At 44.3% G+C, this 25676-nt stretch overlaps 1 protein-coding gene across 18 annotated transcripts in view; it reads right to left on the bottom strand.

The window, feature by feature from the left end:
* The window catches only part of ROBO3 (roundabout guidance receptor 3), a 552219-nt gene that overhangs the window by 474645 nt on the left and 51898 nt on the right, over positions 1 to 25676 (bottom strand). For 14 of the 18 annotated variants that reach the window (XR_013213088.1, XR_013213087.1, XR_013213084.1 and 11 more), the window contains 3 exons: positions 25157 to 25312; positions 21342 to 21358; positions 6502 to 6584 (listed from right to left, as the gene is read on the bottom strand). Coding sequence is in view for 1 of the 18 variants with exons in the window: in XM_077249556.1 (XP_077105671.1) it covers positions 6502 to 6584; positions 21342 to 21358; positions 25157 to 25177 (121 nt within the window). In the remaining 17 variants the exon portion in view is untranslated. Of the gene's footprint in view, positions 1 to 6501; positions 6585 to 14018; positions 14164 to 21293; positions 21359 to 25156; positions 25313 to 25676 lie in introns of those variants that run through there. The other 4 variants (XR_013213093.1, XR_013213092.1, XR_013213096.1 and 1 more) reach the window with 4 other exon arrangements.

Raw genomic sequence — 25676 nt, 5'->3', positions numbered from 1 at the left:
AACTCACTTCAAATGTGATGTGGTCCCGAAAAAAAAACGGTTTTGCAAATTTCGTTGGAAAAATGAGAAATCACTGGTCAACTTTTAACCCTTTTAACTTCCTAAGAAAAACAAATTATGTTTCCAAAATTATGCTGATGTAAAGTAGACGTGTGGGAAATGTTATTTATTCACTATTTTGTGTGAAATAGCTCTCCGATTTTGGGCATAAAAATTAAAACTTTGAAAATTGCAAAATTTTCAAAATTTTTGCCAATTTTTTTCATAAATAAACGCAGGTCACATCTCAGGAATCAGTGGGATCTGTTGAAGTGTTCCAGAATTGTTACCACATAAAATGACAGTGGTCAGAATTGTAAAATTTGGCTTGGTCATTATGGTCAAAATTGGCTCGGTCACTAAGGGGTTAAACAAAACCAGCATTACAGAAATCTAAAAAGAAGCCAGCACTGCATATGGTCAGGACACAATACATAAGGTGCACCCCCCTTTTTTTCTGCTATTACAGAAATCTGACCATATCTAACAGTTTATTGCCATTTCTCAGCCGAGTGGAGGGCAATGGAGGGTTAACAGCAGAGTGCGGCCGGGCCATGTAGCCTGTGCTGCAGCACTCGGCATTGATTGGGCAGAGTGGCTCAGTCAGCAGCGCTCAGGGTTCATTAAGGGGATTTTATCCCAGACACATAACTCCTCAGCAGTTAACACAAGGAGATGGGATAAGCCGTGTCCATGGTCAGTGATTATTCCCTGCAATGGACATATAATCAGAGCAATGGGGCGGTGAGTGCAGCCGCCCCCTGTATTAGCGCACTCTCATTTACTCTGCAAAGTCTGCTGTACGGTAGTTTGTCTGCGGCTGCAGGTGGGGATCTCTGATTAATCCAGGATTGATACATACAAAATTAATAAATACAATTCATGGCTTATTGATTCTATTTAAAAACCCTTCAGCAAAGGGTTGGGTGTGTCAGTGTTGGTTTGCAAACTGCAGAGCAGGTGGCTCTGCAACATCGTGTGAAGTAACACGGTCCCAAGGGAAGCAAAAATGCCTGGCACCCCTCAGTGTGACGGCAGTGCAGTTGCCCATGGCAACCGGTCTCGGATACGGATTGTCTTGATGCCTCGGCTGCAGAATGAGTTAACAGTAACCAGGCTGTGAGCTCGTTCTGGTCTGTAATATTTTTCTCTTGGTCCAGCTCTAAGATGATGAATGACCATATTATAGCATAAATGCTTTTTTGGCCCAAAATACAAGCATTTAAGTGAAAACAATGCCCCCAAAAGGGTGAAGAATGCACAATCCCTTCTGCTCCATGGTTTATCCCTAACCCATATCTGCTGGAATCCTTGTGGTTCTGCACCTTGTCAGTCATTGTTATTACAGTTCACTTTCTGGACATCTTTGTTAATTGTTTTTCACTGATTAGTGCAAAAAAATGTAAATGTGTGAAAAAAATAAACCCCTAGAAACACCAGGCCGACATGTAGACATACACAGGTACTAGAAATGTATTTATAGCTAATTAACCGCACCGATATCAGCAGGTTAAGTGCTAATTATTCGGCTCATCAACCAGACCTTGTCGCCTGCTGCGCATACAAAGATGAGGAAATACGATAAACCCAAAAATAAAGCGCTGATTCTGAGATTCCTGACATATATCGGGTGAGTTCGACCACATTGTCGGACAGGCGGGATGAGGGATGAGACACTTTCTGATGGGAGAAGAGTATTGGAGATTACGCAGGATATAAAGCGATACAGTTAATGTCATTAAAGTGTCTATGTATCGGAGAAAGTTCATGTGCACTGATTGACTTTCCAATGGTTTACTACATGGTAACAAGATCAGGTCACTTCTCTCCTGAATTCCTCCATCTTTACCCTGTGATCCCCAACATTGTTATAACTCCTCTTCTACTGCTTCCAGTATGCCATGCTCAGTCACTGGCCTCCTACAAGGTCAGGTCCCTCCTCTCCTGAACTCCTCCTCCATCTTTACCCTGTGATCCCCCGCATTGTTATAACTCCTCTTCTACTGCTTCCAGTATGCCATGCTCAGTCACTGGCCTCCTACAAGGTCAGGTCATTCCTCTCCTGAACTCCTCCATCTTTACCCTGTGATCCCCCGCATTGTTATAACACCTCTTCTACAGCTTCCAGTAGGCCATGCTCAGTCACTGGCCTCCTACAAGATCAGGTCACTCCTCTCCTGAAATCCTCCATCTATACCCTGTGATCCCCCCGCATTGTTATAACACCTCTTCTACAGCTTCCAGTATGCCATGCTCAGTCACTGGCCTCCTACAAGATCAGGTCATTCCTCTCTTGAACTCCTCCATCTTTACCCTGTGATCACCCGCATTGTTATAACACCTCTTCTACAGCTTCCAGTAGGCCATGCTCAGTCACTGGCCTCCTGCAAGATCAGGTCATTCCGCTCCTGAACTCCTCCATCTTTACCATGTGATCCCCCGAATTGTTATAACTCCTCTTCTACTGCTTCCAGTATGCCATGCTCAGTCACTGGCCTCCTACAAGATCAGGTCATTCCTCTCCTGAACTCCTCCATCTTTACCATGTGATCCCCCGCATTGTTATAACACCTCTTCTACTGCTTCCAGCATGCAATGCTCAGTCACTGGCCTCCTACAAGATCAGTACATTCATCTCCTGAAATACTCTGTGCTGCTGGGGGTCTGCTCCATTCACACTGTACCTTACAGACTGTGATCACCTCACTTGTTTCCATTCCTTTCCTAATATCATGAGACTATCCGTCACCCGCAGCCATGTCCTTACTAAATTCATGAGTGGACAAGTCACCACTCCCAACAACCAGGTCAGGTTGCTCATCACCTGAAATACTCTGTGCTGTGCCTTGGGTTTTCTACCTATCCACTAAAAAGTGAGAAGCCTCTTTAGCTTTAATTGTGACTCTGACATTAAGTGGGTCAGACGCACAGAGTGGGCTGCTGTCGTGGAATCTGTCAGCCATGTCTTGTGTAAGCCCATCAGGGAATGTGCAGTCGTCCTCTTAAGGGGTTATTCCCCAAATTGTATTATAACACGATAGGTAATACTTTGCTGATTGATGGGGAGCCCACTCCCCCACAGATCATAAGAGCGGGGTCCTGAAATGTAGAGTTCTGCTATCCCCAGCAGTTCCATAGGCAATACAATGAGCCGTGGCGTGACCATTGCTCCATTCCAACGAGGCATTTCCGTGCCCCATTGTGGAAATCAGTGGCGGTCTCATTGATTGTGTCTTTGTAACGTGATGCGGGGCGGGAGCCGTGGGCGAGGTACTCGTCTCTTACACCCCGGCACGTTACATGAAGGTGAGGGTCCTGGCTGAGTGTGTGGATTTGTGCTATGGGGGTGCTACACCCTTGCAGGTTACAAAACAATATTGAAGCCAGCATATTACAAGTATAATAACAATGTATTGTGGAAAACCACAAAAAATTAAATATGCTAAACGGATAAATAGGGGCCAGCTGCCAAAATACATGCAAAGAAGAAACAGAGAACACAAACAGCCATATGGTCCCATAAAAGATAAATATTTATTAATGAACATTAAAACACCAAACAAGATACAGAGATGCAGTACAGGGGATGAATATACGTTTCCTAGTGGCCATAAATAACGGGCCAAAAAAGACAACCCATAGTCCGTGCAAACATAATAATAGGAAATTTAGGGACAGTACCCATACCTAATGCCAAATGTGCACATATTCGCAGGGCAAGTGCCTATACATGGGAAACATTACATGTCATATTACATAAATTAACATACCCAGCAAAAGCACCACGGACAAAATAGGCAGGCAGTCGGGCGCAATGACGTCACCAGTGCGCGCCCTCTGCCTGAGCAGTCGCAGCACAGAGAGCAGGAAGATGCTGAGGAGCCCAGAGCAGCGACAAGCAACGAGAGGTGAGTATTTCATTTTTTTTTTTTATATATTTGGAGCAATATATGGGGACCATCAGAAGGGGCCCATATATGGAGCATTATATGGGGCTAATTCTATATGGAGTATCTTATGGGGCCAATAATATAGGGAGCATCTTATGAAGCCAATTCTATAGGGAGCATTATATGGGGCCAATTTAATATGGAGTCAATTTAATATGGAGCATCTTATGAGGCCAGTTCAATATGGAGCAGTATATGGTATGGGGACAATTACATATGGAGCAGTATATGGGGCCAATAATATATGAAGCATCTTATGGGACTAATTATATATGGAGCATTTTATATGGCCAATCATATATGGAGCATTATATGGGGCCCATTATACATGGAGCATCTTATGGGGCCAATTATTTTTAGAGCATTATATGGGACCCACTCTGTAAAGAGTATTATATGGGGCCCATTCTGTATGGAGCATCATATGGGGCCTATTCTGTATGGAGCAATATATGGGACTCAGTATACTGTATGGGGCCAATCATATACCGTATGGAGCATTATATGAGGCCCATTATATATGGAGCAATAGATGGGGCCCATCATATACTGTATGGAGAATTATATGTGGCTCACTATACTGTATGGAGCATTATATGGGGTCAATTCCGTATGGAACAATATATGCGGCTCATTCTGTATGGAGCACTCTGTGGTGCCCATTATACTGTATGGAGCATTATATGAGGCTCATTATTCTGTATGGAACATAATATTGGGCTCATTATTCTGTTTGGAGCAATATATGGGGCTCATTATTCTGTATAGAGGACTATGTGGTGCCAATTATACTGTATGGAGCACTATATGGGGCCATTATACTGTATGGGGCAATATATGGGGCTCATTATTCTGTTTGGAGCAATATATGGGGCTCATTATTCTGTATAGAGGACTATACTGTCCGGTTTCTGAGCTAATGTAGAATGTACCTGGAACCGGCCCTGGATGGGGCCCATCATATACTGTATGGAGAATTATATGTGGCTCACTATACTGTATGGAGCATTATATGGGGTCAATTCCATATGGAGCAATATATGCGGCTCATTCTGAATGGAGCACTCTGTGGTGCCCATTATACTGTATGGAGCATTATATGAGGCTCATTATTCTGTTTGGAGCAATATATGGGGCTCATTATTCTGTATAGAGGACTATGTCGTGCCAATTATACTGTATGGAGCACTATATGGGGCCATTACACTGTATGGGGCAATGTATGGGGCTCATTATTCTGTATAGAGGACTATACTGTCCGGTTTCTGAGCTAATGTAGAATGTACAATAGATATCACTCATGTAATGTAGAAAGTGAAATCTTTGGCATTGCACTATACCTATATTTCTCTGCCGTATCGGTGCATTATGAATTGTGGTATGTGTTAAAGGGGCCCACCAGGACTCTTTCGCCCAGGGCCCATGAAAACATGGAGCCGGCCCTGACTTCAGACACACACTGGACCCTATCTGAGGTCCTGACAAGAAACTGCCTGTGTTCCTTCACCTTAGCCCCTCCCACTCTGGGCTGGTCCCAATGATTAACCCTAACTCTCACCATTGTCGGGCAGAACACAATATCAACACTAATAACGCACATCACAGTTCACATCCCACAATACAACAATATGCGTTTTCTTCAAGAGGGAACATGGGCTGTATATCCATCTCCTTACATCTTATGCACAAATTATTACTTGGATTGGTGGGGTCCGACTGTTGGGACCAAGATTCTGAAATGTACACAGCTTGGTAGTTTCCAGCAGTCCAATAGACAATAAATAAAGTGGAGGCGTGCATATGCGTCCATTGCTCGATAGCCAAGGGCCATTTCAGAGTCCCATTCTTGGACTGGTGGAGTCCAGTGGACAAGTGATACCTTGTAATATTGAGAATAAGCCTTTAAATCAGAATAGGATATGAGTAGGATACAGTCTGACAACTTCCACGAGGACTACAGATTTCCCTTCAAGCGCAGAAGTGCTTTCTAGTGACCATCAGGGAAGTCATGCTGCATTTCCCGTCATATTAGCACACATGGCAGCTTAGTTGCATAGATTTTGTGACAGAGATGTTAGACTATTTCTGCAGAATGTGCGTGCGATTTTACAAACTCCGGTAACATACATGGAGTAGACTTTTTGCCACGTGTGAATATCCCTTTTATGCTGCACATCTTGTATCAAGGAGCCCGAACAACTGACCGATTCCAGACAAATGAGCATCTTACTGTATGTCTATAAGTGACCCTGTCTGGGCCGCTTCACTAACGAGCCTGTCCCTGCCCCAATATTTACCTAACAATTAAGTAAACTCCCCGTAAATGAGGCTTAAGCAGGGATTTTAGGAATATATTCAAATATATTCAGCACGCTTCTTCTAAATGACAACGAGAAGTGCAAATGAGAGTTTTTGCAAAGGAAATGCAAATGTTCTAATCGGCTCAATTAATAGTTTAGGTTTTTAAGTGAAAGAGTGGGAGCGATAAGATCAGAATACACGCGGCACTTACCAGAACAAACAACGCCATATGGTTCTTTAATGTTTATTGGAGCTAAAATCACATTGCAATATAGAGATTGTGGATATCTAGGACTGAAACAAAAGGGAAGATGAGAGCCGGATCATTCACTGACGAGAAAATGTCAAGAAAATCAGAATATTCTGTGTTGTGAGGGACAGCGTGTGATACTTCACCATTCACTGAAGTTCTTTACATCAGAAGAATAAAAACACAATAAAAATCTGAATCTCAATCAGCAACCATGTACAAGATATCCTAAAACGCTAACGTACACGATCAATCATAATGAGGGCTTTTCACAATACTATAATGGCTTTACTAAATTTAAATCTGTTTTGTAATTTCCTTTTGTTAAAAATGTTGCGGTGTTTACGAAATAAGGAAATACTTTTAGCCCCTAGAGAAAATTCAAGAATTTCTTGGTAACTTCCATAGACTTGAATGGACTCTGTTGACGTTAATGGAGTCCAAAGACGTCCATAAGAAGCCAGGCTTGTGTGAAACTCATCAGAACTGCTCAGAAGGTAAAAAGGGGAGACTTACTGGACACAATGTTCCACAGGGAATAAAGATAGCTATCTCACAAACGGAGCAACATTGTCATTGATATAATTTACAAAGTACATGTATCATTAAAGGGAACCTACCACCCCGTTTTTTAAAAATTAGATAAAAATAGTGTGAAATAGGGGCAGAGCTGGGCTTTACATTAGGGCCTTTTCGGTGCCTTTACACCCCCGTTAGGCTGCCCAAATACCTTTGTGAAGTGGCCGTTTTCTGCTGTCACTCAAGTGGGTCAGGTCGGATGGGCGTGGTCACAGCGCTGTTTGTCCCCCAGGATCCTGCTCATCATTACGTTGGTGGCGTAGTGGTGTGCGCATGTCCAGCAGGCTAATCCACTGCCCAGGAGATGAATAAAGGCGCGGTCTTCGCTATTCAGCCGTTTACCGGTGGGCGCGGCCATCTTTCCTGTGGCCGCGCCTGCGCAGATGGAGCGCTCTGCTGCCCGGGACTTCAGGAAAATGGCCGCCGCGATCTCCATCTGCGCACGCGCGGAATCCCGCGGCCATTTTCCTGAAGTCCCGGGCAGCAGAGCGCTCCATCTGCGCAGGCGCGGCCACAGGAAAGATGGCCGCGCCCACCGGTAAACGGCTGAATAGCGAAGACCGCGCCTTTATTCATCTCCTGGGCAGTGGATTCGCCTGCTGGACATGCGCACACCACTACGCCACCAACGTAATGATGAGCAGGATCCTGGGGGACAAACAGCGCTGTGACCACGCCCATCCGACCTGACCCACTTGAGTGACAGCAGAAAACGGCCACTTCACAAAGGTATTTGGGCAGCCTAACGGGGGTGTAAAGGCCCAAAAAGGCACTAATGTAAAGCCCAGCTCTGCCCCTATTTCACACTATTTTTATCTAATCTTTAAAAAACGGGGTGGTAGGTTCCCTTTAATAAGGGGAGTTACTAATGTCCGGTTACGTAATAAGAGACCCCCATCTTTAGGACTTATGCGAACCCACTGAGTTTTAAAGTAGGAAGATGTTGCAGGAAATGCAGGCATCTACAGGTGCTTCTCACTAAATTAGAATATCATCAAAAAGTTAATTTATTTCAGTTCTTCAATACAAAAAGTGAATCTCCTATATTATTTAGAGTAATTACACACAGAGTGATCAATTTCACGTGTTTATTTCTGTTAATGTTGATGATTATGGCTTACAGCCAATGAAAACCCAAAAGTCATTATGTCAGTTGTAGCTTAGCGCCTACTACGTGTCTTGGGGAACACTCGCTTGGCAGCAGAATCAAAGCACTCGGGCACGGTTTTCTATCAAAAACAGTCTTTTCGGTTTATTTCACATAATGTAAACCACATCCACAGGAACTTGGTAACAGTTTGAACACAGTCTGCATATATTCATCTTTACCACAGTTCGTCTCTGACCCCGGTCAGCATTATACACGGTTTTCAGACCGTTACCCATTGGCAACCTTTACGGGTTCCTGGACACCCCTTGGCCTCCGAGGTGCCCATAAACAATGTCTCTCACTCTGACCCCGGTCAGTGTCACACGGTTCCTTCCCGTTACCTGTTGGTGCCGCACAGGTTTCCCGGATCCCTCTTCTCCACAGAGGTATCCATCAGACGTTTCTCACTCACACTGACCAGGTCAGTCCCAGGTCCTCAACACAGACCTCCCAGGTCTACGGTCTCCAGGTGCTTCCAGGACGACTCCACTCGCCGGAGCCTCCAACACCAACCGTCCGTGCTATGTCCAGCACGCAGGCTCTCCAGCCTGGAATGGTCACTGTGTACTTCCAGGATGTCTGTCCCCACCTGGGACCGTCCAGCACACAGGCCACTTTGCAGTGTCCTGCCAGGACACATGGAAGTGTGTCTACCCTGACGGACACTTACCCACTAACACTCACATTCCACCATGTGCTCCACACACCTCCTTTACATAGGTGTAACCACACCCAGGTACCTGTCACATGGCTAGTCAGGTGAGCGTGACATCACCACAGGTCCTTGCACACCATATACATGCCTCAATGCATATATCAAGGAGCACACACAGCGCCCCCTATCTGCTACAGGGGTCGCTATACCACACAGTATATTAGAATAATTAACAAAAAACACCTGCAAAGGCTTCCTAAGTGTATAAAAATGTCCCTTAGTTAGTCTGTTTCAGTAGCTCCACAATCATGGGGAAGACAGATGTCCAGAAGGCGTCATTCACACACACCACAAGGGGGGGAAGCCACAAAAGGTCATTGCTAAAGAAGCCGGCTGTTCACAGAGTGCTGTATCCAAGCATATTAATGGAAAGTGGAGTGGAAGGAAAAAGTGTGGTAGAAAAAGGTACACAAGCAACCGAAAGAACTGGACTGTTGTCAGTAGTCCACAGTGTTGTTCAGATGAAAGTAAATTTTGCATTTCATTTGGAAATCAAGGTCCCCAGAGTCTGGAGGAAGAGTGGAGAGGCCACAATCCAAGCTGTTGGAGGTCTAGTGTGACGTTTCCACAATGTTTTACCCTTGCTAGGCCCTTAGTGTACCATGCTCTGGTCCAGTATTGCATGGGAGGGTGCAGGGGTTTCTGCATCAATATAATGAGAATCTTTGGAGAATTAGAGGATTTCCTCTGCAATTTAGTCCAGTCACAGAAACAGCTAATTAAATTGGAATTTGTCAGGTTAAGTAATAAGTTGCTATGAGAGGCTCGGATGGGGATTCAGGATGCTGCTTAAGTGTAATTTGACCAAAGAAGTGGCAAATCCAAAGTCATTAATGGCGTCCTGATATGGCACGGTCACCCCAAGAGTATTCACCTTCTTACAAAGAAGATTAAGAACTGCCAGCAGCAGCCTTTAGACTTGTCCTGTCAGGATCATGGTACTACCGTAAGTATATAATTTAATTTGTTTGTGCTGCCGCCTTTGTCATCATCACATGTAGCCCCATACTGTCATATATGTTACATTATCATGTAGCATACAGAACACTACATCAGGTTTATCAGAGAAAAAATAAAAATCCATAAAGACATCTCCAGAGAGGGGACATACCACTCTCACATTGAGCACATGAACCTAATTATAACTAGGAAAGAGAGAAACTAATTAAAATATTGGAAGTGGTAGAGAGCTGACACTCAATCTCAATTGAAGTAGGGGTCTCTTGCAGTGACCAGGTAATTATAGGAGGGAGCTTTGCTGTGAAAAAGACACCAAATCTGAGATTCGTTTATGCAGAGGCAGGGAAGTGCGCTTTCAAACCAAACAGCTACCTCTGATCAAAGAATCTTTCTAGAACTTTGGAGCCGGTGGTCAGTTATGAATATTGGGGTTTGCATCCATTTGTCATGTCTGTGTGCAGGGTCCACATTCCGGTCCTCATCACACTACATCACATGAGATGGCTCAATAGAGATTAGCATGGTCTGTTAGCAAAACAAAGTGCTGCGATTTTGCTCATGTCCACAAGCACATTGACTTACACGGGTCCGTCTGCCGTCCGATGTGCACATTGACTTACACTAGTATGTGTGCCGTCCACTGTACACACTGACTTACACTGGTCCGTGTGCTGTCCGCTGTTTACATTTACTTACACTGGTCTCTGTGCCGTCTGCTGTGCACACTGACTTATACTGGTCCGTGTGTTGTCCGATGTGCACATTGACTTACAATGATCCATGTGCCTTCCGATGTGGACACTGACTTACACTGGTCCGTGCGCCGTCCGCTGTACACATTGACTTACACTGGTCCGTGTGCCGTCCGATGTGGACACTGACTTACACTGGTCTCTGTGTCGTCTGCTTTGTACACTGACTTATACTGGTCCGTGTGTTGTCCGATGTGCACATTGACTTACAATGATCCATGTGCCTTCCGATGTGGACACTCACTTACACTGGCCCGTGCGCCGTCCGCTGTACACATTGACTTACACTGGTCCGTGTGCCGTCCGATGTGGACACTGACTTAAACTGGTCTCTGTGCTGTCCGATGTGGACATTGACTTACACTGGTCCGTGTGCCATCCGCTGTGCACACTGACTTATACTGGTCCGCGTGTCGTCCGCTGTGCACACTGACTTATACTGGTCCGTGTGCCGTCCGCTGTGCAGACTGACTTACACTGGTCCGTGTGCCATCCGCTGTGCACACTGACTTATACTGGTCCGCGTGTCGTCCGCTGTGCACACTGACTTATACTGGTCCGTGTGCCATCTGCTGTGCACACTGACTTACACTGGTCCGTGTGCCATCCGATGTGGACATTGGCTTACACAGGTCCGTGTGCCGTCCACGGTGCACATTGACTTACAGTGGTCTGTGTGCCATGTGATATGGACATTGACTTACACTGGTCCGTCTGCCGTCCAATGTGCACATTGGCTTACACTGGTCCGTGTGCCGTCCGATGTGCACATTGGCTTACACTGGTCCGTGTGCCGTTTGCTGTGCACATTGGCTTACACTGGTCAGTGTGCCGTGTGATATGCACATTGACTTACACTGGTCCGTGTGCCGTCCGCTGTGCACACTGACTTACATTGGTCCGTGTGCCGTCCAATGTGGACATTGGCTTACACTGGTCCGTATGCCATCCAATGTGCACATTGAATTACACTGGTCCGTGAGCCGTCCGATGTGGACACTGACTTACATTGGTCCGTGTGCCATCCGCGGTGCACACTGGCTTACACTGGTCCGTGTGCCGTCCGATGTGCACATTGACTTACACTGGTGAGTGTGCCCTCCACTGTGCACATTGACTTACACTGGTCCGTGTGCCATCCACTGTGCACACTGTCTTACACCGGTCCGTGTGCCATCCGCTGTGCACATTGACTTACACCGGTCCTTGTGCCCTCCGCTGTGCACATTGACTTACACCGGTCCTTGTGCCCTCCGCTGTGCACATTGACTTACACTGATGCGTGTGCCATCTGCTGTGCACATTGACTGAATGACATTTATGTGAATGTAGCCCGAGAAAGCTGATTGATAGCCACTGATAAGAAGTTGTATCGAGCTTGTAAGTTCTGCCCTCTGACCACTGGGACCACCAACACCAGTCCTGAGCAAGGAAGCAGAGGTCGAGCACCCACACCACAGCTCTATTCATTGAGATTTCCAAGTCCAACGCTCAGTTATTCCTGGCAGTCCCATAGACAATGGATAGATCGGAGGCGCACATTCTTGACTAAGGGCTTATGCAGATGTCCTTTGATCTTGGTCCAATCACAGACCACAATGCTTCTACTGGCCACGGGTCTCCTGACTAGACCATGACCGCTTCATATATTTCTATGAGGCTGTCGGGAGACCAGCGGCCAGTACATGCACTGCGGTCCATGATCACACCAAGATCTACGGATGCCTGGGTAAGCCCTTACCCATAATTTTGGGGGCTCTGCTGACCCATTATAGTCTACAGAGCTATCCACATATGAGATTTTTTATGTAGATAAAAAAAAATGGTAATATGTTAAAGTGACTTGAATAGGGGCCAAAAATGAATGTGTCCACCAATACAATGGGCAGCACTTGGAGGATACTCATGTGCTATCTGTTTTTCATACAAAGATGATAGACCGACATGAAAAATCTAAGACACGTGGATGGTGAGACAGATTTACAATATGAAAGTGGTTGAAAAATGACCATCACAAGAATAAAACAAAAGGTATTTTTTGTTAGATGTGAATGAGTCCAACAAGATGGAATGAAGTATCGCTATACAAAGTACCGGTAAGTGAATAATCGTCACTCACTAATATCATTGCCGCCTATCTGCCATTTCCTGAGCCACCCTCCTTCTACAACCAGAACATGAAATGTTTTGGGGCAATCGTGCAACCTGTAGGCCACTCTGGCCCCCTTTTTATTGTGTATGGCTTTCTTTACAGATGTGATACAAGCAAAGGTTTATATGGCGAAACAAATAGATATAGACATACTCTGCAAAAAAAAATGGTCGGCTCCTTCACTTTGAAGGATTTCTTATAACCCATACTCCACCATTGCAGTGCAGCATGGTCTCATGGGCCGTACGGCCGCCACTTATCACACTCCCCTGATTCCCTATTTACTCATCGTAAATTAGGGCTGGATCTCAGGATAATAGGGCGAGTTAATGTTTGCAAATCTGAGTGAGGAATTGGGATAATTATGGCGTGTATTATTATAATCAGCCTCCTTATTTTCATGACATTTGCATCCAAATTAGAGGCCGTGTTTGTCATTTAGCGCCCGCATTTTCTATTTTAAATAAAGGCTATAATATTTTGTAATGCTAATTTCTGGAGATAATCACTATGAGCAGGAACAAAACGGAGCAGTGTATGCCGGTAACCTCTCGCCCATAATAGGGGCATTTATCTCTGCGGCGGGGCCTTGTAATCAGGAGAGTAAGCTCAGGGAAGCATTACCGCATGTTTGGGGTAGGCGTGATTCCACCTCCGGACTCATCAGCAGTGCTACCGCCTGTGTATAGATTATATTGGGGAATTATATTTTAGGCAACATTAGAATAAAGTTAAAGTATTGCCCCAATGCAATATGCATGTATGCAAGATGCATGATGCATGTGGCGTCACCAGATAAATGTCATCTGAGGCACATTGCAACCACTAAAGTGAAGAGGCTGCAGAAAAAACAATGGCTGCAGTCTGCGGGGCAGAACGGTCACAGGGACAAACCAGAAAATAACATTGTATTGTGGGAATTGCTAAGAATGCAACTTCCACATACAGGGCTGATTTATTATTTGCCTTTTTTTAAGTCACTTTCCTTTTTATTTTTTTTTTAGTCTTGTGCTAGTTACTGACTTTGTTTCTTCTAATGCTTTAAATTGCGAACATTTTAGAGCAAAATGTGGAATGTTTTGCTAAAATGGCAAAAAAATGTGCTCAAATATTTCAGACGTATATAACTATACAAATTTTTGAATTCATGAATCAACCAAAAAAACATACCCGTTTTGTGGACGTCACAAGCGGTCGATTTGCTGCAGAAACGTCTGCACCTGAAATGGAGTCGCACGGATTTCTACACGCTCCAATGATATAAATGGGACGGGTGGAGAAATTTCTGACATCTACCAAATTCTACAAGTGAATTCCCCCATTCTGCAGAAAGTTCTGGAATTGCCCTAATAATAATAATAATAATAATAATAAATAATAATAATATTATTTATATAGCACCAACATATTCCGCAGCGCTTTAAAATTATAGAGGGGATTTGTACAGACAGTAGACATTACAGCATAACAATAAACACAGATCAGAACAGATACCAAGAGGAGTGAGGGCCCTGCTCACCATGCGAAGGGACAAATTAAGAAAGGTTCTCCATTTTGTGCTTTTCGACTCCATTTTCTGGTTGCTTAAAGATAAATTCTGTTATTTAATTAGGTAAAAGGTTACAGCTGCCATGAAGTAACTTTATCTTGTTGTTCACAAGCCTGTTATTCAACTAGGCTATGGTTCATAATTGGTATAAAGACCTTGAGTCTTCTGACTCGAGCCAGATAATACATTCAGGGGTGTATCGCTATACAAGACTGAGGCACCTGTTAGAAAAACACATACTATGCCAAGAAGATATGACCATATATGTAGTTTCCGTTTTTTCTGTATTCTCATGGGTTAAGTTTTTCCTGCATTCTTATAGGTTAAGAACTGTGAGCGTGTTCTTATGCTGATTGGTTGAAGTATAATTTCTATGATTATGAAAAGCGATACACAATAAAACGGGGGCCAGAGATCTGCTCGATCCCCCATACAGAGACACACGTCTCCGTCTGGTCATTTTCAGTTGCCGGCAACCCCCTGTAGATTAATTTGGAAATCACTGAGTCAACCGTGAAGGATCAATTTAGATCCTCCCTCAACAACCAGATACAAGAGGAGTGAGGGCCCCGATCACCAGATACTACAGGAGTGAGGGCCCCGACCACCAGATACAAGAGGAGTGAGGGCCCCGATCACCAGATACAAGAGGAGTGAGGGCCCCGATCACCAGATACAAGAGGAGTGAGGGCCCCGATCACCAGATAAAAGAGGAATGAGGGCCCTGATCACCAGATACAAGAGGAGTGAGGGACCCGATCACCAGATACAAGAGGAGTGAGGGCCCCGATCACCAGATACAAGAGGAGTGAGGGCCCCGAACACCAGATACAAGAGGAATGAGGGCCCCGATCACCAGATACAAGAGGAGTGAGGGCCCCGATCACCAGATACAGGAGGAGTGAGGGCCCCGATCACCAGATACAAGAGGAGTGAGGGCCCCGATCACCAGATACAAGAGGAGTGAGGGCGCCGATCACCAGATACAGGAGGAGTGAGGGCCCCGATCATGAGATACAAGAGGAATGAGGGCCCCGATCACCAGATACAAGAGGAGTGAGGGCCCCGATCACCAGATACAAGAAGAGTGAGGGCCCTGATCACCAGATACAAGAGGAGTGAGGGCCCTGCTCGTAAGCTTACAATCTATGAGGAAAAAGGGGAGACACAAGAGGTGGATGGTAACAATTGCTTTTGTTGTTCGGACCAGCCATAGTGTAAGAATCGGGTGTTCATGTAAAGCTGCATGAACCGGTTATCAGCCTAAATATGTAACAGTACAGACACAGAGGGCTATTAACTGCATGAAGTGTATGAGAACATGATGTGAGGAACCTGATTATGGTTTAAGTTTTTTGAATGGGCCACACAGGGATAGTTGGGTTAATGCGATGAGGCGGTAGGCCAGTCTGAACAAATACATTTTTAGGACACGCTTAAAGCTGTGGGGATTGGGGATTAATCATATTAACCTGGATAGTGCATTCCAAATAATTGGCGAAGCACGTGAAAAGTCTTGGAGACGGGAGTGGGAGGTTCTGATTATTGAGGATGCTAACCTCAGGTCATCATAAGAACGGAGAGCACGGGTAGGGTGGTAGGCTGAGACCAGAGAGGAGATGTAGGGTGGTGCTGAGCCATGGAGAGCTTTGTGGATGAGGGTAATAAGTTTGTATTGGATTCTGGAGCGGATGGGTAATGGGTAATGACTGGCACAGGGTAGAGGCATCAGTGTAACGGTTGGTGAGGAATATAAACCTGGCAGCAGCATTCAGGACAGATTGGAGTGGGGAGAGTTTGGTAAGAGGGAGGCCAATTAGTAGAGGGTTACAATAGTCCAGACGAGAATGAATAAGTGAAACAGTAAGAGTTTTCGCAGACTCGAAAGTAAGAAAAGGGCGAACTCTAGAAATGTTTTTGAGATGCAGATAAGAAGAGCGAGCCAGTGATCGGATGTGGGGGGTGAATGAAAGCTCGGAATCAAGTATGACCCCAAGGCAGCGGGCATTATTTGCAAGCACTCTATCTAGGATGACTACAGTGGATTTTCAGTTGCAGATATTTCTGCAGTGTGTAAATTAGTTTTGAGGCAATGTTCACAAACCCTGCGGTAACACCAGTCACAATGCCGCCTCTGTAACGGTATGGCTGCATTCCCACCATGAGCTTTTGTTGTGTTTTTGATGTTGCAGATTTTCGGCACCCATTAAGTAAAATAGGTTATTTCCATTTTTTTACAATACACAGAGTAAAAAAAATCACCAAAAACTCATTGTGTGAAAGTAGCCTAGGAATAAAGGTAAAAGGGAGACGTGATAATAGTATCTACTGAGACAAGTATCACTTGGGCCTGTCACAGAGGCTGACACCTGTGCATTAGACAGCGCAAGTTCCCTGGAGCCCAGTCCTTCTCTCCACAAGGATTTCACTGCTGTCTTGTTTTCTCCACTCTCTAATTACACAGAGCACACAAAGCACACAAAGCACACAGACACCAGACTTTCCCACTCTGTGCTGGGCAAACTTTCCTTCCTGCAGAGCGGCAGCTGTCACACTCAGCTGTTACATCATGTGGAGTGCAGCAATGTCCGCTGTGATGGATCGCTCTCCGCAGAGGAATCGCCGCACAGCAGAAAAAATCAGCACAAAGCCGGATGTAAAGATCCAACCGAGAAGACTGGGATCTGTCCTGAACAGTAACACAGTACATGCACACAGGTCACTGCAGAAAATCAGCACTAACAGCGCAGCCGATTCTCTTCGGAAATGCTGCCTACGTCCTGCAAGAGTCATGCATTGCAAAGGGTGACATCAGCCATGGAATCTGTGGCAGTGATGGTCGAAAAATACTGTGGATTTTCTCTGCAGCATGTGGTTGACATTTCTTGAATTTGCTTGCACACTAATACGCAGCCGATTTTTCATGCAGAAAGTGCACTTCATTTAGGACCCATAACCAAAAGTAGAATGTAGGAAAATCATTCCCAAAGGTTTTAAGAAGAGATTTTCTTGCTTTACCGTATGACGTCCTTCGAACTGTGAGGGTACGTGCCCACGATCAGGAATTGCTGTGGTTTTGACGCCGCATATTTATGCAGCACCAAAACTGCAGAGGCAAGATGTTAAAGCATAGTGGATGGGATTTCTAGAAATCTCATGTCCACTATGCATACAATCACCCGTGGAGACTGATATGTGGCGTGTCTTTCAGGACTGCAGCATGTCAATTTCTATTGTGAAGGTTAGTCTCCGCAATGGAAATGTTAATCAGTGAACGCACACGGCTCCATAGAAGGCAGAAAAAATGCAGCAGCAGCATGGAAGCCTTTATACAGCAGTGCTGAGCAATGTAGCTGTGAATCATGCTTTGGGGTGAGTTACTACACTTACTAGAAATAGCAGCAGCATGGAAGCCTTTATACAGCAGTGCTGAGCAATGTAGCTGTGAATCCAGCTTTGGGGTGAGTTACTACACTTACTAGAAATAGCAGCAGCATGGAAGCCTTTATACAGCAGTGCTGAGCAGTGTAGCTGTGAATCCAGGACTGCAGTGAGATAAACACTTGCAACAATACAGCAAAACTGTCTCTGTGCCTCTTGTTGTGAATTCTGCTTTTGGGTTCCCTCCGGTGGTAGTAAGTGGTAATGCAGTTGTCCCTGGGTTGCAGTCCTGGTCAGGTGTGTCTGCTGATTGCAGTTCTGACTGGGGTATTTAGGTGTGCAGGATTCATTAGTCCTTGCCAGTTGTCAATTGTTGTTGGGAGGTGTTAGACCTCTGCCTGTTCCTCCTGCCAAATCAGCAAAGATAAGTGTCTGTTTTTTTTTCCTGTGGCACACATGCTGTGTGCTTCACAATTCAGTGCTATTCTTTGTGTTTTCTTGTCCAGCTTAGATTGTGACAGTATTTTCTCAGTATTGTTGGATTCTCTGGAGTGGCAGATATACATTCCATGTCTTTAGTTAGATTGTGGAACTTTTTGTATTATCTGCTGTGGATATTTTTGGAAGGGTTTTAATACTGACCGCCTAGTAATCTGTCCTATCCTTTCCTATTTAGCTAGAGTGGCCTCTTTTGCTAAATCCTGTTTTCTACCTGCGTGTGTCTATTCTTCTCCTACTCAGTCATTATTCGTGGGGGGCTGCCTATCCTTTGGGGGTCTGCTCTGAGGCGAGGTAGCATTCCTATTTCCATCTATAGGGGTATTTAGTCCTCCGGCTGTGTCGAGGTGTCTAGGGTTTGTTAGGCACACCCCACGGCTACTTCTAGTTGCGGTGTTAGTTCAGGATTTGCGGTCAGTACAGGTTCCACCGACTCCAGAGAAAGTTTCATGCGGCTCCAAGGTCACCAGATCATAACAGCCTCTTTCTCACTCTGCTCCTTCCTCATCTTTGGAAAAGCTCCTGATACTCTATAGGTAGTGTACATAGATATACCTGTGGGTCTGATCTTACAACTAAAAGGTACCAAAGGCCATGTATTACAATCTTGTGAAACTGGACCATGGCTTCATTTTTTTTTTATAGTTCATGGCTATAAATTCTCATTATTGCACCGACATGTTATCTCTACACACACACAATAGGCTTCATATTGCACAGTTCAATCCATTAATGCTTCAACTCCAACTGCAATGTTTTTTTTGTAAATTTTTACCTTGCACTTATTTTATATACGGTAATTACAAAGACTCAAGACAATTAAAGATAAGCTCCTTCATATCCAGCCACACTGGAGTTACACCGGATCTCACACCGAGCTAGGAACGTCCGTGCTAATTTCCCATGCATTCATGGATCACACTTTGTCAACAAAAGGAAAGTTGATGTAATCCCGGCGTAACCACATTCAGGGAAGTTTGTTAAAATAAAAAGACAGGAAAAGAAAGACCCTTTCATGTAGGGTGGTGTGAATGAATAGCCAGTCAGGGGGTTTATTAACAGCCAATTTTTGTCTCTTAATTCACAGTATCAAGCTGTAATTTATTAGTTGCCAGTCCCCCGGGGCAGGGATTTGATGCTGTCGCCTGAAGAAGGAGGAGATTCTCGTCCCATAAGAGAGTTACACCGAAGCTACAGGTAGAGGCTCATGTGCGTTTTGTGAGTTTGGAGCCAGAACATCATTTGGGAAGGAGGATTGAAAGCTGTGTTTAATTAGGTGGAAGGGGCTGCTTTACTGACCCCTAATAGCAGATCACAGAGACAGGGCCCTATATCCGAGGGGGAGCCAATTACTTGAATGTCTGCATTATGTATTAACCCATCTGGGCTGGGGATATTAGGTCTGATGGGGGAACAAAAGACGAGGGAGTGTCAGTGATCACACACCAAATTATCCTGTCCGGGCTCTTTTGTTACAAAGATAAGCAATTCGCAGGGGCAGCTGGATTTGTAAACCAACCATCAGAGCGTCCAATTGCTTTTTTTTTTCTTTAATTCCAGAACAAAGAGACGATATCCGATTCTGGTTACCGCACTATTTGTTGGCAGTAAGAGCGGTGATACTTTGTAACTTTCAAGTGCTGTCCAAACATCCCGTTCAGGGCCGGCAGCAATGTGGGACAATGCGGCCATTTAATCCTCTTAATTGGTGGAAAATTTACGAAAAAGGAGAGCAAATTCACTGCGATTAGAAAGTCACTTGACGAGGCTGCAGCCATTGTTATTGTAATGTTCTGTGTTTCCAGTTTGTCTGGAGCTTTTATCAGTTGACATTAATTGTCCCGTTAATGTACAATAAATAATTTATACTGTTACGATGTGATTGGGGCACAGTGCAGCACATCTATGTCTCCGGAAAGTGCGCGCTTTTACAGTCAGATCTGCCATTCTACAACCTGAGATTGAGTCTTCGGTGGATGTATGAAGCAGGTGATCCAGGATTTGTTGTGGTGTTTCCATATATTGGGCTTCACCTTCCGCTCTGCCCTTCCCTTCTTCACTGGACACCTCTCCCGGCAGGGACGACACTATATAAGCTGAGGTGGCTTTTACTTTAGAGAATCATTACGTATGTGCAATGTCTGTAGGACGCCAACTTCCAATATAGTAGCACAGCTGTCAATCACTGCAGATTTCCTACTTACACGGATTATGGATTTTAAGATCACTGCTTGCTGTCACTAAATGTGAACATGATAATCTGTCCTGATGCTTCTTTATTACAGCTGTTTGCTACGATCATATTCAGTATTACTGATCATTTGTGAGCGGCGTAGCCTTCACTCTATGTGTAGACACATTTAAGGCCGCCACACAGATTGAATAATAGGGGTCTGTTACCTCTTTGATAGGAGTCCACTGCTTAAAAATATCAAAATGAGCAGTATTGACCCACTGCCACCTGTTTGTTGACCTGGCTGCAGTGGTGGCATCAAGACTACAGGACGTGACTGCTGCAGCCAATCGATGCCAGTTATATTGGCATAAGCACTAAGCCCAGTGATTGGCTGCAGCAGTCATGGCCTGTAGTCTAGACATCACTGCTGCAGGTGAATGGAGAGGCAGCGCTGGAGTGGTAGTGTCTTTTACCCTGAAAAACTCCTAAAACCAACACCCATCTGATGTGTATGGGGGCACCCTAACTCTTCCAGACAGGTGATGTTGAAGGAGAGAAGGATCTGGCACATTGAGTTCCTTTCATTTCCATAGGAGATAAGCAGCCGTCTGCAGGATCTAGCACACTTCACTCTCGTCACTGAGAACACATGTACACTCTGCCGAGCCGAGCATGCATGTGTAAGTGTGAAGTGGGAGAAATTATTTCAACCAAAAATTTGGTCTTCTGGTTAAAACTAACAACAAAAAATTGTTTTGTACGACCAGTGACACACCGCCATAGTCTGACAGAAGTCAGATGCATTCATGTTTTAGCCGTATAATCTTTGTCATATTTTTACCTTATTTTTCTCTTTTATCATCTTCTCTATCTTCTTTAATCTGCTTACCTTCTCTTTGCCTTTATCTAAAACATAACAATTAAAAAATACCAAATGAAATACAAAATGGAACTTTGTTCCCCAATTAGCAAGTGATTCGATGACAAATGGGGTGGATGACAATTAATATGTGAATATTTAATGGCAGAAAGTGACAAATATACAGGGTGAACAAAGAGGAAGACGAGAGGCACAGGAACGATATGGAAACCTTATGGAAATGAGGGCGATGCTGTGTATAGGATGATGGGATCATTTGTACAGGAGGCACAGATCCATCACCCCCTGTCACAGGATCCAGATCATGTTATCTGAATTATGTAATTGTGTTATGTCCCCACTAACAAGGCGATAAAGAGGAAATGAAAAGGCCCCTCGTGTAGACGACACACGGACTCGGGATAACTCATTTACTTTTCATGTCAAACAGGAATTTGGGTAAACATGGCGGATAAATGAGTGAGAGGGACGACTGATACATTAGTCCATGACAATCATTCTTTTCTTGTAGACTTTTGTGGTTTTAAAGATTTAAATCCCCGCAAAAAGTTTAACAACTTGGCAAATCTTTTTCTTCTCAGCCTCGGACAGGCCGACTTATTTTATGCCATATCCTCTGGTTACAAATGAATTTCACCTGGACGTCCTTAGAAACAGACAGCGTATCAGCTCCATCCCGATATCAGTGATCATAAGGACTGGATCTACAAAGTCAGAGCAACTACAAGATCACAAATAATCATTGTGAATGTGGCTGCATTACATGTGACACAATGCCACCATTTCACCAAAAATCCAACCCTGCTAAATGTTAGCTCGCAGACTGTAATATTAGGTCTCAGAGAGAAGATTGCATCTCGGCAGTCCAAAGTCAGACACACGCGATCGATCCCTCACGACCATCAGTTGACCGGCGCCCCCACACATATTAAACTGTCGGACGCATCTGTCCATATTGGCGGGTTCAGCTGACAATAGTCTAATGTGCAGAGGGGCCTTTACTCGATGAAAGCGAACTGGACAGCAGGTTTTTGCTATGTAATCTGAGAGCAGCATGATGTCCTGCAGTGATAATCTCCTGCTGATAAAACACTGATCTTTGCTGTGCAGTTAAGTGGCATCTAGTTTTCCCTGTTATCAGCTATTTCAAGCTAGGGAGAGGCTGACTATAGAACAGGCTTACACAACTATTGCTCCCTGTTATCAGTCATATCTGCCTGAGGAGAGATTGACGATAACGTTGATGGTGATATACATCAATTGACCACTGCAGCCAATCACAGCATTCAGCTGTAACATTGATAGGTATGATCACAAAGTGTGTGAAATAAATGTATAAAGGGTGAAAAATGTGTGAAAAATGTATAAAGGGCCTTGTATCAAAAAAATTACAAAGTTGCATATTTTTGTGCAAGGAATACTTGTGCAAAAAAATGAGACTTTTTGGCCCTTTTATGCCGCTCTCACTTCTTTAAAAGAAAGTATGTGGGTTCAGAAAGAGGGGACAGGGCCAGAAATTTACTACATTTTACACCAGAAACTGTGGTAAACTCTGGCCGTAATTGTTGCAACAGGTGAAATCTGCACAGCAGGTCAGTTCCCATGCAGGTGCCACTTATATTTTTATTTCCTTTACAGACATCTTCAATACATGATTCATTCCTGGCTTTGACTTCTAAATTCACATTAAAAAACCTGTAAAAGAAAACCTTTAGGGTAAGTTCACACTGGGAGTGCTTGCTGCTTTTTTTTCTGCATCAAAACCTGATTTTTTCGCAGAAAGAAGCTGCGGCAAAAATGTATGTTTTGGTGCTTTTTTGGTGCAGTTGAAATTCACTGCAGTGAAATTCTCCCGGTGAACTTGCCTCTGAACTGTGCGACTTTCTCTAGGTGCTAGCGGAGATCTCACTGAAGTCACCGCAGTTCAGCCCGGCTGGGAACGGAGCCTCAGTGACCGGAAGTAACCTTGATGACGTCACCGCCGGTCACTGACGCTGTGCTCCCAGCAGCTCATTCACCAGTGGTTCTCAGCTTGGACGGTCGCATCTTGGCAACTATTTAACCCCCTAGACATGGATTACGGCGTGGGACAGAACGACTGATAGGTGAGGGATGTTGTTTTTTTGTTTTTTATTTTTGGTTTATTACAGGAGAACAAGGGCTTCAGTGGAATAAGCGTTAAGTGAGTATAACTGTGTTTTGTTTTATTTCTAATATAAGACTTTATTCTGGCTGTGTCTGTATTTGCTATATAACTATAGGATTAGTAATGGATAGGTGTCTTATAGACGTCTCTCCATTACCAATCCATGGGCTTGAGGTCAGCAGACAATACAAAGGTGACATCAACCCCACAAAGACGAACCCCACTTGCCACCACTACAGGGAAAGTGGGAAGAGCCGGGAAAAGTCTAATAGACGTGCCTTTTCTGGGCAGCTGTAGGCTGCTATTTTTTGGCTGGGGGGGCAATATGATGGGAGCAGTAGTCCCATCAGCTGACACCAGTGACCGGAGGTAAACTATATACCTCTGATCACAGCTGAGCGCTCACACTGTCTTTTGACAGCGTGGGAACTGCGGCTCTCTGACTGGCGGGATGGTTTCACCGCCAATCAGAAGCGGTGTTTGCCGTGCTGTCACATATATGACAGGGTGTCAAACACTGTATTGTGGGACCACCCACTCAAGTGAATGGGGTTCAGGTCCGCTCTGCTGAATAACAGGCTGTATGGACGCACCATGCAGCCTACCATCTAGATGTAGCAGAGCCGACTGTGAGGTCACATCCAGCTGTCCTTGACTTTTCTGCTGCAAATATGCTGCAAAAAAGTCAACCTGCGTATTTGCAGCATTTTTTCACCATCCACTCAAGTCAATGGGTGAAACACGCAGCAAAAACGCTGAAAGAAGTGACATGCTCTGTCAAGAAAACGCTGCAAAGCACAAAATCCCGATGGAAAAAAAAAACAATGTGTGTGCATGAGATTTCTGAAATCTCATAGGCTTTGCTGGTACTGTAAAAAGCAGCTGAAAAATCAGCATAAAAAAATGCAGCAAAAACATCCAGTGTGAACATACCCTAACAAACTATTTTTTTTTCTTAATTCACAGAAAAACTCCTTCTGCGTTTTGCGCTTGTAGTCACAGGTAACGGGTTACGTGATAATTGTTTCCATTCACATAGACACAAAAGGCTTTATTTGTTTTTAATCAGGAAGATAATTTGATAATTTCATATAGAGAATTAATGTGTTCTGCCGGCATATCAGCCCCAGTGTCTACTGAATGCAATAATCCCAGCAATTAGACACATAATCACAGGTCCGCACCTGACTATTTCCATTTTAACCAGCTGCGGTTGTTGAATTTTAAGATTTTATGGATATAAATCTCCAAACCTTATTTATCTTATTTCTTTGTGCAAAAAAATTGTTTAGCTTAATTTTATTATTTTGAGCATTTCACATTCATGGCTTTACCCGGCAATTGTCTTGATGTTTTGTTGCAATGCTCTGCCACAAAGAGAGTTTTAATCTCTTGCCTATAACTTAGATATAGATAAAGGAGAATCTATGAAATATCGATGGAAAGTTCTTCATGAAGAGAATTGGTGGCGTGTTGCTCAGTGTCTGAAGTGGACGTCCTGCTGCCGGGACCCCCACAAATGATTGGAATTAACAGGCCTGGTCATACTTAGCTTTTCTTCTGGGTTGGGTATGGCACAGTTTCAGAAACATGGTGTTATTCCCAGTTTGCTCCTAGGCCCTTAGTGGTCAATATTCCAACAAAGCTTATAATAGAAAAACTGCTGTCAGGACCCTACCTTGTTCAGATCTTGGGTCATCTTATGCTCCAGTCACATCCACAGATGCAGTCACAATTCTTTTGGCCTCCAGTTCATTGGTGGTGACAGAAGATGTTGGAGCCGAGGGTCTATGATCGTTTCTTGGCTTCACTCAGAGAGTTCTAAGAAAAGCTCCTGTTGGGTGAATAATGATGCACGGATTATAGGTAGAGCTCCAATCATGTTGTAAATCAGCAAGTGATTACTGCATTTTGATGATACTCTGACCAGATAACTTGACCATTTTTCATGTATTAAAGCGAACCTGTCAGCAGGATTTTGCTAAGTAAACTACAGGCATTGTCATGTTGCTGCTTTTCAATTGATGCAAATGACACCTGGGGTGAAGAAATCTGTCTTGTGGTTCTTGTGTAATCAGTGTTAAAAGTTTTCAGCTAATGATATGCCCATGCTCCGGGGCAGGACTATAGGCAGAGTCTTATCTTCCTGCTCTAAGCCAGAGAAACCAAGGAAAGACCAAGGAAAGACCTGCCCACAG

The sequence above is a fragment of the Ranitomeya variabilis genome, chromosome 4, assembly GCF_051348905.1.
Source record: "Ranitomeya variabilis isolate aRanVar5 chromosome 4, aRanVar5.hap1, whole genome shotgun sequence".
In the NCBI taxonomy this organism is placed as follows: domain Eukaryota; kingdom Metazoa; phylum Chordata; class Amphibia; order Anura; family Dendrobatidae; genus Ranitomeya; species Ranitomeya variabilis.
The sequence above is the reverse complement of the archived record's forward strand: the minus strand, read 5'-3'. Positions and strand labels throughout refer to the sequence as shown.